At 50.5% G+C, this 12989-nt stretch overlaps 1 protein-coding gene across 1 annotated transcript in view; it reads left to right on the plus strand.

Moving 5' to 3' along the window:
* LOC119381729 (uncharacterized) overlaps window positions 1-12989 on the plus strand; it is a 39074-nt gene that overhangs the window by 17558 nt on the left and 8527 nt on the right. The window contains exon 3 of the mRNA XM_049412879.1: window positions 11831-12122. Within this exon, the coding sequence (XP_049268836.1) occupies window positions 11831-12122 (292 nt within the window). The remainder of the gene's footprint in view (window positions 1-11830; window positions 12123-12989) is intronic.

A 12989-nucleotide genomic window follows, 5' to 3' on the forward strand; every position in this document is an offset into this window, starting at 1 on the left:
ATGCGGCCGCATTTTCGATGGAGGCGAAAATGCTTGAGGCCCGTGCTTAGATTTAGGTGCACGTTAAAGAACCCCAGGTAGTCGTAATTTCCGGAACCCTCCACTACGGCGTCCCTCATAATCATATCGTGGTTTTGGGACGTTAAACGCCAACAACCATTGTTAGAACGAATGCGTCCGAGTGGCACTTGTTGGTAGTAGACCTAAAAGCAGAAAGGCAGAGTGCGTCCCTTGTACCCGACGATTGTCCACGTTGCTTGAAAGTTTTACAAGGCTACGAGCGAACTGGGCAGCCAGGGATGCGCACACGCACTCACAAGGGGCGCGACACTACAGTGTTTTACGGCCTATTTCGTTATACTGTATGAAATTCTTTTCTTCGAGCACGAAACGGCCACTTAGTACAAAAAATGAGCACCTCCCGTTCGAACGCGTACGGCCGGCGTGCAACAACCGAGCCTGCTTGGCCACCAAAGATGCGCCTCTCGCGCAAGACAAGACGGGGCGTTTTACACCGCGACGTGCCGGTAATCCTCAGAAGCCGCGTGCCATATCAGTGCTTTGTCAGATTTGAGCGCTTCGCCGTCTCCTGCGCAGATAAGAAAGAATCCTTTCGAGCAGCGCCCGTGCAGAAGTCGTCCGCAGAAGCGAGCGAGGAGGAAGATCTAACTCCCGTAGACGCGGCGTTCACGGCACAAGGCGCACGGCAAGACGCAGCGAGCTCGCTACAAAGCTAGGAAGGTTGCCGCAGATGCGCCGTGTCATTTCTCGGTATCACCGCGCGGGTCTCGTTGTCTTCCCCTGGGCGCCTGGGACGTCGCCTCTTTGGCTGCATGCCACCTGCTCATGGAAGGCGCTTTCGGGAGCTCACGTGATCGCGATCCGGGCGACAGGCCGCCAGGAGCAGTGCAGCCAGTTGGGGAGGCGTCTGGTTAGACTGTCAGCGGACGTGGGCTGCAGTTATGGCGGCGGACAAGTCTTGCGAGACCGAGACCGTTGAAGAGAAACGCTCCTCGATCAAAGCGGTCGCCAAGAAACCGGACGCGGTTCGAAGATCTAGGTAAGCTTTGCGCAGTACGGTCTTTGCCGAAGTGAAGAACGTTTCTTTTCGTGCATAAGGCGACGACAACGTGACCTTCTTTTGACCGAATCTGTCGCCCGCGGTGTTTCGCCCGCGAGTCATGGTGTTCGTCTTGCGCTGGCACAGTAGACCGATTCGCCGTTCTGCGTACTGGCTTCCGGCTGTGAACATTGCATAAAGGTTCGCGGCTTCGCATCGTAAGTTCCCATACTCGGACGTTCCATTCGCTCGACTTCATGGGGCCCGTCGCGTTGCTAAGGTCGCATGCATGCTGAGGTCGCTGGTTTGCTTCAAATATGAAATTCCGATGAAGCACGCATGCAATAACACTGGCGGCCTGACTTTGCTCATGTTTCGGCACACCGGGTTGTCGAAGCCCTCTGCCAAACATGGCTTCACGTTTACCGCCGTGGAATCTTATCACTGAGTGCGTGCGCCTTCTTGAATTTCATGAAAGGATTCTGGTCTACAACTTGATACGGATGTGAGCGTCGAGAAATCGAGCAGATCTGGCGATGCTTCGTATGGTGACGAAGTCGTGTTAAAGAATGTTCAGCCCCCGCACATTGTATACCTATGCAGAAGTTGTCCACGAAAGTTACTGAGGAGGAAAGCCTAAGAAGTATTACTGTCGCTGAATAAGTAAACATGGCTGTAACTTAATTTCCCCGTAGTACGTTGTACGTGTCTGTATTTCGCGGGTGATGGACGTTTCACGACGTGATACTGACAACTGTCACGCACATATATCTGCACACGCCCGAGCTGCGCTCAGTAGTGGACATTCCATATCTCAAAGTGTTTAGCGGCGAAGCCACGTACCCGGAAACGGGAACGATAGGCTGTTGTGTTCATGCGTGGATGTGGTTTCAAGTTTTCACACGGTGTTTCCTTTTTTTTATGCTCCCGGTAGGGAGCCCCGTTTGTTTTCAAGTTCGTCCGCAGTCAAGGTCACGCGTATTGTTCTCTTTTCCGTCCACAATTGCCGTAGTCGCGCTTAAACCCTGTATGTTTTACTAATAGTCACAATTTTCAACTTAGCACGTCGATTCTTGGCTAGCGGTGGAATGGGATCTTTTCTTTCCCCCTTCAGTTAATGTGTTCCTCACGCTGTTTACGCTGTTTCGCTTTCATAGACGCTTATAGCCTCAGCTTACTATTAATAAACGTAAGCGAGCGGCATCGCGGTTACAACCGTCACGTGCGCGCTTTGCAAGAAGGCCACACCCGCTCGGGAAATTACCTGCGCGACGGCCCTTTTCTTTCCTGGTTTTCGACAGGTCTGCTTTCTGAGGCCGATGCAAGGCCGAAGTCATTTGGAGTGCGTCTTGTACTACGAGCGCTTTTCAACGAACATGCGGCATCTACGCGCAGCCGACAGCGAAAGTCTGCGGCGGCACGAATTCCACGATCAGTGGCAACGTTTTCCTCTGGTAAAGCGTAGTGCTTGTAATTTAATCCGTAACCATGTTGATCGAAAAGGCGTTTAGACCAACATTCCAAATTTGAGGCGATGTGCCCATGGGCTAGTATGAAAAAAAAAAAGAAAAAAAAACTAACTTTGTTTTCTTTCGAGGATGCGTGTTTTCATACCAAAAACTCTCGTTCACAGAGTGCTTTTCTCGCTTTAAGTAGCCACTGTACTCTAAGCGTGTTCACCTCTCCGCATTCTCGAGAACGGTACACGAGCACCGCAAATGCTTTTCAAAAGATTTACCGCGGTAATGTCCCGCCTCATAGTAAGCTGCGGTATGCGGAGAGAAAAGGAGGAACAGAAGAAAGAAAATGCAGGGACGAACGTTGAATAGTTTGTGCGGCTACAGTATGTGGTCGAGGTTATTTGATTGGAAAATATATTTGTTCGTGCATGCGCAGTGACTTTTTTTTTTTTGCAAACTGTCAGTTCAGTTTGTTTGGTCGCTTTCTTGTTCCACAAATACTGTGGCCCGTGTTCTTTTGTGACTGACTTGATACGTTATGGTGATAAGCAAACAGGCGGCCTGAAAATGCATATTCGCTTCAGTATGCGAGACGCATGCATGCTAATTTTTCAACTGTTTATGATAAATCCCATTAGCAGTTTACAAACCACTGCTAGCCCGCCTTTTCCTTCAAAAACAGTTTGTTTTTTTTTTCTCGCGCACTGTTGATCATTGGAATTTATTACCTTTTACTATACCGGCGTTGTCGTTGTGATAATTTCTAAAAGCTCCAGCTTAAAGGACCCCTGACACCAAAATTGAAACCTCGAGATCTTTGTGTTGTTTGACTTTCCTGTATACGGGGGCACATCTGACCGATTATTAGTGACGAACGTTGCCTTTAAGATATCTTAATTTGGTTTTAAAGTAAGCGTGAGTGCTCACTTGAGTTGGCTGCACCTTGCGACATCCTGGTATGACGTAGATAGAGGCCCCGTGTGACGTTCCAAGTGTAAAGCAAGTATTGTGGACGTCACAGAAGGTTTGCGGGGCGCACGTGCACAATACGACGACTGGCACCCGGCGAGGCGTATTGTTCCGCACCTCTCTGGCTCTGTTGTCGGGCTGCTCTCGAGGTAGTTTTCGTGAGGGGACACGCGCTTAACAGGTTTAACCCATACCGAGGCACCCACATACTTTCAATCTCTACCGCGCTCGAGGCCCCAATTTGAAAACCGCGCTGTCAACGTCACCACAGCTTGAGTGCACGTGGTCTTTGACGCTCCCCCGCATGGGGCGCCAGTTTCTTGTGGTTTTTAGGCGGGCGTTTTGAAGTGATGCTAAAATGGTCACAATTAACTACGCTAGAATTAGCTGTACGATACGCTAGAGCATTTACGATTTAATTTAGAGATTACCAGACACAAAGCTACAAATTACAGCCAAAAAGTCACCAACAAAAATTTCGCTGTAAGGGGTCCTTTAACACAGCTTCAACTTATCGTTCCTTGTTTTTATATAGGCAGTCGGCTTTGATGAGCTCCAGTAGTTCAGGCACCGAACCATCGCCCGATTTAATCGGCGTCTAGTCGCTACAAAGCATGTCCCGTACCTCGGTACCAGTACCGCTACTGGAATACCCTGACTTGCCATGATTTTCCATTGAGTAGATTATTTGTAAGCCCAGATTGTTCGCTTTAAAACCACCCTGCCGACCGGATGTGCATGCTACGTAGAATATATCAAATTTTGCCATGTTGTTGAATTTCGTTATCTTGGCGGTTTTGCCCAATCAGAAAGCTCGTAGCCACATTTTGAGTCAACCACAGCTGAGGATGGCGAATTCGACAATGTGTAAGCTTGAAGTGTCGTTAAGGCGGGCACCACCACGATGTGGTTCTTGAAGGAGGAGGGGGCGGGAGCACAGCGCAATGACAGCGTCAAGACATTTCGGAGGCTTCCTCGAAAAAGCTATAGTGCACCTTCTCGCTCGCTCGAAGCCATTCGTTTTACGAGGTCTTCCAATCTAGCGTTCGATGTCGCGCGCATTACGCCGTTGAAGTAAGCGTCGCACTGATCTCACCCGCACTTCTATGAGAGCGCGTTTCCCGCGAATAATTGCTGATTGCTGGTTGCCACACCATGAGCCACCTCTGTCACCTTGGCACCGTGCCCAGCTCTGCACGATCGCCACCACGGTGTGGCAATCCATGGGCGGAGGCGGTGGCATACGGAGTGACATGCAGTGTGCGCTAGCTCGCACATTCGTTACAAACACACGCGGACGCGTTTCCTATTTTGTTTTCGCTCGTCTTTGTCTCGGAACAGTCATGGCTCGCGTCGCTCCCACGTAAAGAAAAATAGTCGCCGAGGCGCGTAGCTTTCAGCGTGGTGCGCAGCCCCGCCCCCTTCCTTTGGCGTGAGTGACGTCTTCCGAACGCCTGCGCGTGCGTATGTGTTCGTGTCTCGTCGGCGTATAAATATAGCCGCACGCGTTGATTATCAGTTGGGGCACGCGCGCTCCAGCCGGAAATTGTGTCCGTCAGGAACACAAGGAGTTGCAGGGCGCGCTACACCGCACATACGATACCGGGAATTCCCCGGCTCTGTCGGCTATCGCAAGGCCGAGGCGCGTTCAAGGGTCTGACAAGGGTCTGACACTAGCTTTCATTTTAGCTGCGATTAGCAGAAACCGGTGTTTCGTCACTGCATAGCCTACTGCTTGAACTCGACTGCTAACGGAGATACGAAAAGGGAGAGTAAAAGGCGTTTTAATGATTGGCGCAGCGTCGGGGTTCGAGGAGGGTGGGGGGGGGGGGGGGGGGAGGGGGCCAACGTATAGCATAGCGGAAAAGACAGGCCATCGGGATTTGAGTACCCTCACCACGGGGCGCCAGGTCTGGGTGCCTTTCTCCCCATTGTAAAACACTGTAAATTGAACCCAATACCTTCCCCATTGGATGCGGACGCTACCGCTTGACCACAGCCGCGGTTGTTGAGTAAATGGTCTATTGATGAACGGCAGGGAGCGTGGTCTCAGGTGTTAACGTGCCGCTGTCCTTCCCATCTACGTAGCTGTATTAGCAGAGGACTAAAGACGTTCGTCAACTCTGTCGAGCCGCGGTAGCCACCGTAACAACTGGTTCTCCTTGCCGGGAGACCAGCACTACGCTAATACAAATTTCCTCTACGTTACATTCGTTAGCCACGGTGCCGACGCACGATCACAGCAATGGAAAGCCCGCGCCACGCACTCGGCTACTCACACGAAAACATCGATCCACCTCGCAGCACTTCGTTCAAAACCGAGCAAAATGCGCCAGCTTTTTCAAGACTGCGTTGCATAACATCAGTTCCCACAGTGCATGGGATCTGCCGCAATTTTGATGTCCTGGCGCGAAAAGTTCTGGACGAGAAAAAAAAAAAAAAAGAACAAGCGCGAGCGCTAAACTTTCAACTGAAACCACATTACTGGGCCAAACCGTTTATACGTGCAAATGCACATGACTGCACCGTTCTGTTTCCGCAAAACACGGAAGTTTATCGCTCGGGCTTGTAGTTCTTGTCTCGTGTCCAGAATTTTTCGCGCTCGGACGTAATCTCTGTCCACTTTCATAATTGCCGAGTCTTTTCTTTGTTAGACTGAGCGCATATTGAAGGGGCCCTGCAAACTTTTTCAAGTAATCGTCGAGTGACTTCATGAAATGAGTTTATTACCTCACGAACCGACTGCCGCAAAATTTTTTAGAATCTGTCAAGTACGAGCGGCGTTACAGGGATATGCCGCACGCTTCAAGCGCTTTCTCTCTATTTTCGTACTAGCGAGCGCGCTGAAAGCTACGCAGTGAGGGAGATGACAAGAAGATGCGTCCCTTCCTCAGCGCGCGTCATGACCAGGGGCGTAGCCAGAATTTTTTTTTTTTTTTGGGGGGGGGTGTTTGAACCCCCCCCCCCCCCCTGGCTACGCCCCTGGTCATGACCTTGAACACTTCCTTTTCTTGTTTAACAGCAAGGGAGCACAAGTAACTTGTGCTCTGTCGTAAAAAAAAAAAACTATCATAATCATGAACCGGCACGCGCTTTCTTCATTCTCTTTACAGCGAAGCAGGTATCGGCAACATGTGCTACGTCTTGCAAAGCTCCTGAGGTGAATACGCACCACAGGAATTGGGCAAGCCCCGCTACCGTGTGCTGTGCAGCGAGTGCGAGTGTCAAACCAAAACGAACCCGCGAAAACGAGAGAAAGAAAGAGATAGAAAGAAAGAGATAGAGAAAAATAAAACAAATGGAACAATAAAAAGAAACAAGAAAGGCCGCCCAGCCCCGCTCTTCCTTCAGGCGAGCCACCATAATATTTTTCTTCGAACGCGCGCGCCTCACTTTCAGTGTGATCGCGAGCGAGCGCATGGGCACGTGGCGGCATCCCGCGGCGGCCGCGTTAACTATGCAGCTCACGATGCTCAAATGAGCTAAAGGCCGAAGACTTCGGTTTATTGCGAGGTGATTTGGGTTTATGGCATCACTTGTCGAGAGAGGAGGGACCGATTTCTAGCTGACTTTGAGCATTAATTGTAAATTCCAGGCCGTGTGCTGCGCTATGATGCTTGATTCGCGTGTTCTCAGGAGCCTCGACTACCGATCGGCAGCGTTTTCTGACCATTGTTGGGACTCGGGTCCGGCGGTTGTCGACTTTGGTAGCTGGCCCCCGTCATTGGACCCTTCGTCCCGCTTTTGCAGAGAGGCGAGCACTCGTACTTGAAGACAGACGTTTATTTACGTAGAAGCATGATAAGAAATCAAGAGAGCTTTTTACACAATCTCCGGCTTTTATAGCGCCGCGTTGCCAACCCTGGGCGCATTGTCCGCATCTACAGCCAATACGGTGTCCGGTGGTCTCGGCGCTCCGCCCGCGAGGGAGGGGAAAGACACCACACAATACACGTGTAGAGGGCACAATCTAAAACGATGGCCAGATATGGTCACGAAATCTAAAACGATGCCCATATATGGTCACGAACTCACAGTACTAGGATTTTGCACTCGGCAGGTCCCAGAACTCTCCCGGCGAGGGGGAAGAGCCTGAAAGGGGAGATGGAGGAGGGGTCGTCAACCTCGAAAAGACACGCTCCGTGGAACACTTGCCAAACTTGCATATCTGCGTTCGAGCGATGGTTTTACAGGTTTCCCTTCAAAACGGCCACCCCACGCAGCAAAAATTACAAAGACGGTCGACTAATCCCTCGTCGTTTGTTAGGAACCAGACCTTAACACCTGGAAATTTCCCTTCTCGTTGGTTTCTTTCACGCAGAACCGGTCCGTTGACACCTTTGTTCTCGCTTGGCTGTAGGCCTGGTCTGCAAGCCTGTTGACTGCGATTGTATGGCCGCGACGTCTCTCGCAGTGCATGAAATCTTGCAAGATAGGCCGGTACTGGGCATTGTGTAACTCGGCTTCTGATATAGCGCGAACCGAGGCGGCGTGTGATGTATCAAGCGTGGACAGTAGCTCTAACACACTGTCGATCTCATTTCCCTTCTCTTCATCCTGTCGTCATTTTGCCATCATCACGCCATAGTGTCGAACGTCATTCCATCATCGCTATACCGTCTTCGTTATTTCATCACCCTGATTCTAATGTGACCTTTCCTTCGTTGTCATTTGGGAACTTATTAAAGCTTCCATTAAGCCGATTCGCAAAGCCTGAGATTTTCGTTATTTCCCTTTTTATTTAATGAGACCTTACGCTTTCGAACTTATTCCCTAGTCAAAACGCTCCCGATGAGACATAAGATTGGCCCCGCAACGCCACATATAGTCAGAAGGGTTGTTCCAGCTCATCCTTCTCCTCGCCACCACGGCGATGGACACTAAAGCGAGCAGTGCAAAAAAAAAAAAAAAAATCAACCTCTACGTACCGGCGCAGCTTGCGCGCAAATCGTTGTCATCGTCTTCTATATAGTGCTACACTTGGCGCGTCCGCAGCCCCACGCCCCGCGCAACATGCCTTCGGACGAGTGTGTGTGAGCCCTCACCCATGGAGTCTATATAGTCCGCTGCCATCCCGAAGGCACCCCCGACTGGACGTCGTGGCCTTTCACGGTCTCGCTAAGGAGACCCGCGGTCCACTTTCACAACTGGTCGGTGTCCCTTAGTCGAGCGTCACGCCAGGAGCCGGTCCAGCAGACGCAAACGCGGGAGACGCCATGGACGGCTGGCGACGAAGACGATGTCCCCGTCACGTGAGAACGCTGCGGCTTCGCGTCGAGCTCGCGTACCGGTGTGCCACGCGGCATTCCATTCTCGGTAGTAGACCCGCGAGGACCGCACCTGGTATACCCAGAGCTTCTGCCGTTGTGCTTGCCCGTCCGCCCCATCGGCTTCCAGTTCATTGCTCCGCCGAGGTCCCGCTCGAGCGGCCGACATGTCTGCCGCTGAGATCGCCATGGCGCTCGAGGCCGTCGTGAAGGGCTCCCGTAGGCGGTACGTACGTCTTGGTGTTTTCTTCGAACGTTATTGTTATTATCTTTTCTTTTTGCCGGCCGCTGTTCGTGACTGGCCCGTCCGCGGCCCGCATCTATTTTGGCGGACTACGACGTCGTTCCCAACTTTGCATTGTGCGTCGTAGGAAGGAGCTGTGGCGCGGCGGTAGCACTTATGACCCATTGACGTGCAGCTAGAGCACGTCATGCAGACCGAATTGTTTTTCGAGCGTCACTGTCCCCGTGAGAAACGCTGCCGAGTGGATCACGAGCGCGAGCTGTTTTGTTTTTGTACAACGGGCCGACGACGGGTACCACTTTCTCTTGCTGCTGGAACGACCCTTTTCCACATAAATCGCAGCTACGAACTGCGATGCGCTTTTCTGCCTCGTGTGCTACGAGGAACTATGCGATAAAATAGATGTGGTTCGTGTACCCTACCGAGGGGCGTTGGTGGCCGCCACTTGGCTGAACAGGTTTTCTTTAGGCAAATAATATCGCAATTTCGGTGTTTGTGTCATGCATCGTTTCCCACGCATGCCTTCACTACTGCTGGTCTTCGCTGTAGCACTTACATTATCAGCTGATGAAACCAACAGTCAAGCTCATTTATCCTGATTGTGAAAGAGTTTCTGTCAGTCATTGTGAAGAACATAGGATGATGTTCGAGCTCGCCAGTAAGAGCGGTGGCGGCCTTTGTTTAGTTGAACGTAACATTCTACGCTTACGACATCATGTCATACATAGAAGCATTTTTTACATGGGACTTTCATATTTTCATATGGAATTATTGGTTATGATGCACGTGACTTTTCGATGATAGGTCAATATATCAGCGCTCCGCCCATGTTATTACCGAGATTGGCCAGTCATGAACAGTAGATAAGAAAGAGATAAGAAATAACCATAATGTAAGAAAACCACTACATTGTATCGGCACTTCATTACACCGATAATTCCAAGTGTTCGCCTCCGACGTGACGTCACAGGCATTAGCGGAGAAAGCTGGCTAGCACGTCCGTACAAAATCTTCGAGTTGCACGGCGTTGCATTTGCCGTCGAATCTTTAAGTTGTCTTGAGCTATACTGTCCTCCATCGTATTCCTTGCGAGAGTTGCGGTTGCTATTCCCCGTCGCGGCGGCTATATTCCGACAGAAGATGTATACAACAATGATTTTACCTGGACGTCAAGCAGCGAGTTAAAGACCACCAGATGGTCATATATAAATCCTTGCGGGCCAACTTGGCGAATAGCATATTTCTTGTGATTCATGTTCTCGTTCTCATTGGAGAAGTCACAAAATTATATTCGGTTACAACTAGGGGTGTGCGAATATCAAAATTTTCGAATACGAATCGAATACGAATATCCACCTTCGAATATCGAATCGAATATCGAATATCAAAGGACAAATGCCTCCACAGTAAGAATATTTTATTTAACATGTTGCTATTTGAAAAAAAAGACATTAACAGCCTGATTGGCAACACAACATACGCTGCTATCTCCAGAACACAATGTCCAGGCTAGCACAATGCACATCACAGCAGAAGCGAATATCACGGCACAATGAAAGTAATGACTAGTTGTTATCATGAAGAAATATGAGTTGCTCCATATGATCAGGCAGCAGGCGCTCCCTTCTAACAGAGAAACCCCCCCCCCCCCGCCCCCCCACCCACCGCCACTGAAAAGGCACGCTCGCTTGGAACAGAAGTGGCTGGTATAGGGAGGTACATGGGGCAAAGCTTTGCCAGACTGGGGTATCTGAAGGTGCCTACAGTCCGCCACCAGTCACGTGGGTCACTGTCTTTCTTCAGAAGTGGTCCCGCATAGTGAACGAGTGGTAGTGCGGCACGTTACGGCCGCATAATATTGAAAAGGTATGGTTACACGATCGCCAACAGCTCTGCACGTCCGAGATGCACCAGCAATAAATCATACGTATTAGGGCGCTCGTCGCAGGCAGATGTTGTGCCTTCGTGTACATACGATGTTTATCGCTCCTCTCGGCAACGTTTTTAGCTATACGAACGCAGCAGAAATGTGGAAGAGGAGTTATTTTATGCATGATAATCGAATCGCATATTCGAATTTTTCGAATATTCGAAGTTATCAAATATTCGAAACTTTTCGAATACACGATTTTCGAATCGAATACGAATATTTCGAATGTAATATTCGACGAATATTCGAAACTTTCGAATATTCGCACACCCCTAGTTACAACCTAACAAATTTAAGCTCCGCCCACAGAACCCTTCGCCTCTGAAAGACAGTCGTTCTAACTGGTTCCCGCTCGAAGCGTAAGTACCTTTTCTCGGCTAATGTAAACGCTACGCATATTAAAAGTTGAAGGTTCGTCGTTACTAACTAAAACATTACGTCTGCCTGAGCAGCGAAGTCTGAATCCCTGATGAAATTTACCAGGCCGTTCAAGTTTCCGTCCTAAGACCAGCTGCATGACCGTGTCTCTGTATGGGAAAGTCAACTATCTGAAACACTCGACCAGTGCTTGACGTCACAAAAACGAGTAAGCGCTATTGGATGGAGCATTTACGCAAACTCTCTGTGGTAGGGGCAGCGATGGGCTGAGTTGACATTTTCTCTTAGGTTGTAGCAGACCATAGGAATGTCTCTGGTGTTTCGACAAGAGGACTTGTATTCGCCGGGGCAGCCAGTGTTGCTGCCCTTACGCGTGGGCTCCAGCGACGTACTCATTTGGACGACTTCCTATCACTTCAAGCCTTTATCATCCATTGAAGCATCTGTCTCGTTTGAATTAGCCAATAGCGGTATATCAACCGCGGGCGTCGCTTGATCGTGTTTCCGCACTGCTTTTTGCAGCGGCAATGGCGAGGAGACGGACAAGAGGAAGCGGCCTATGCGCTTCTCCGGGCAGCACGACATCCGGCTGTTGGAGGAAGTCGTGAGCCTGAACCCGTTCAAGGACACGCCACCCACCACCACGTGGGCGTTAATCTCCAAGAACCTCGGTCACCTGTTCTCGATCAGCTCGAGGCGATGCCGGGAACGCACTATCCTGCTCTTGGACCAGTTCATCAAGGGCGACTACCCGAGCCTCCAGCGGTTCTGTACCACAGAGGAGTTTGCCGTCAAGGAGCAGCTGCTTCAGCAGGTACCACCCTCACGTCTCGCGACTAAATAGAGTATTTTAGCAAGTGACGGAAGTACGGTACGCAAATACGATAAGGCAGTGCGGTAGCGCTCCTCCTTTCCCGCTCGTTGTGTTAAGCCGCTCCTAGTTTCAGTGACAGTACGTCCCCCCAAGGCCGGTCTGGAGGGGCGCCTCCAGACCGGCCGTGGTCCCCCGATCGACAGGTTCCTCCTGAACAATGCATAGGCTGACAGGCAACAATGAGGCATGACAACGCCACAGTAAATTTTGGAAAAGTTTTTGTGTTGTTGGGGTGCCCTCACTAGCAGAAGCACAACGAGCGGGAAAAGAAGAGCGCTACCGTACTGCCTTACCGTATTTGCGTACCGTATTTCTGTAACTTGCTAAAAGACTAATGTCCGCATCCTGAAAAGCATCAGTAGAAAGCGGCTTACGTACGCTAGTCCTTGCGCTCCTTTGTATTCCCCCAGGGTGCGACTGGAAGTACAAAGGAACGCAAGAGCGTGCGTACGCAAGCGGCTAGGGATCTCCTGCACTAAAACTCTTTAATAGAGAGTTTTACTGCCGGGGCATTAAAGCGGCTTGCGTACGTAAGCCCTTGCGTTCCTTTGTATTGTCAATGGGTGCGGCTGGGGGAACAAACAAACGCAAGAGCGCGCGTACGTAAGCGACTTGGGGTCCCCGGCACTAGAACACTCTCTAGTAAGCAGGCCTGTCTGGAGGGGTGCTTTTAATCGGCATCTGTACAATTGTAACTGCAATGACCCACCCGGAGTGCACCGCCGCTTGCTTAGTTGCTTCAGGATTTAACTTCTGACGTAACCGCAAGCGGAGGGCGAAAATTCTCTGTCCCGCTGATGCGAGAGT

This window comes from Rhipicephalus sanguineus, chromosome 2 (assembly GCF_013339695.2).
Source record: "Rhipicephalus sanguineus isolate Rsan-2018 chromosome 2, BIME_Rsan_1.4, whole genome shotgun sequence".
NCBI classification, from domain to species: Eukaryota; Metazoa; Arthropoda; class Arachnida; order Ixodida; family Ixodidae; genus Rhipicephalus; species Rhipicephalus sanguineus.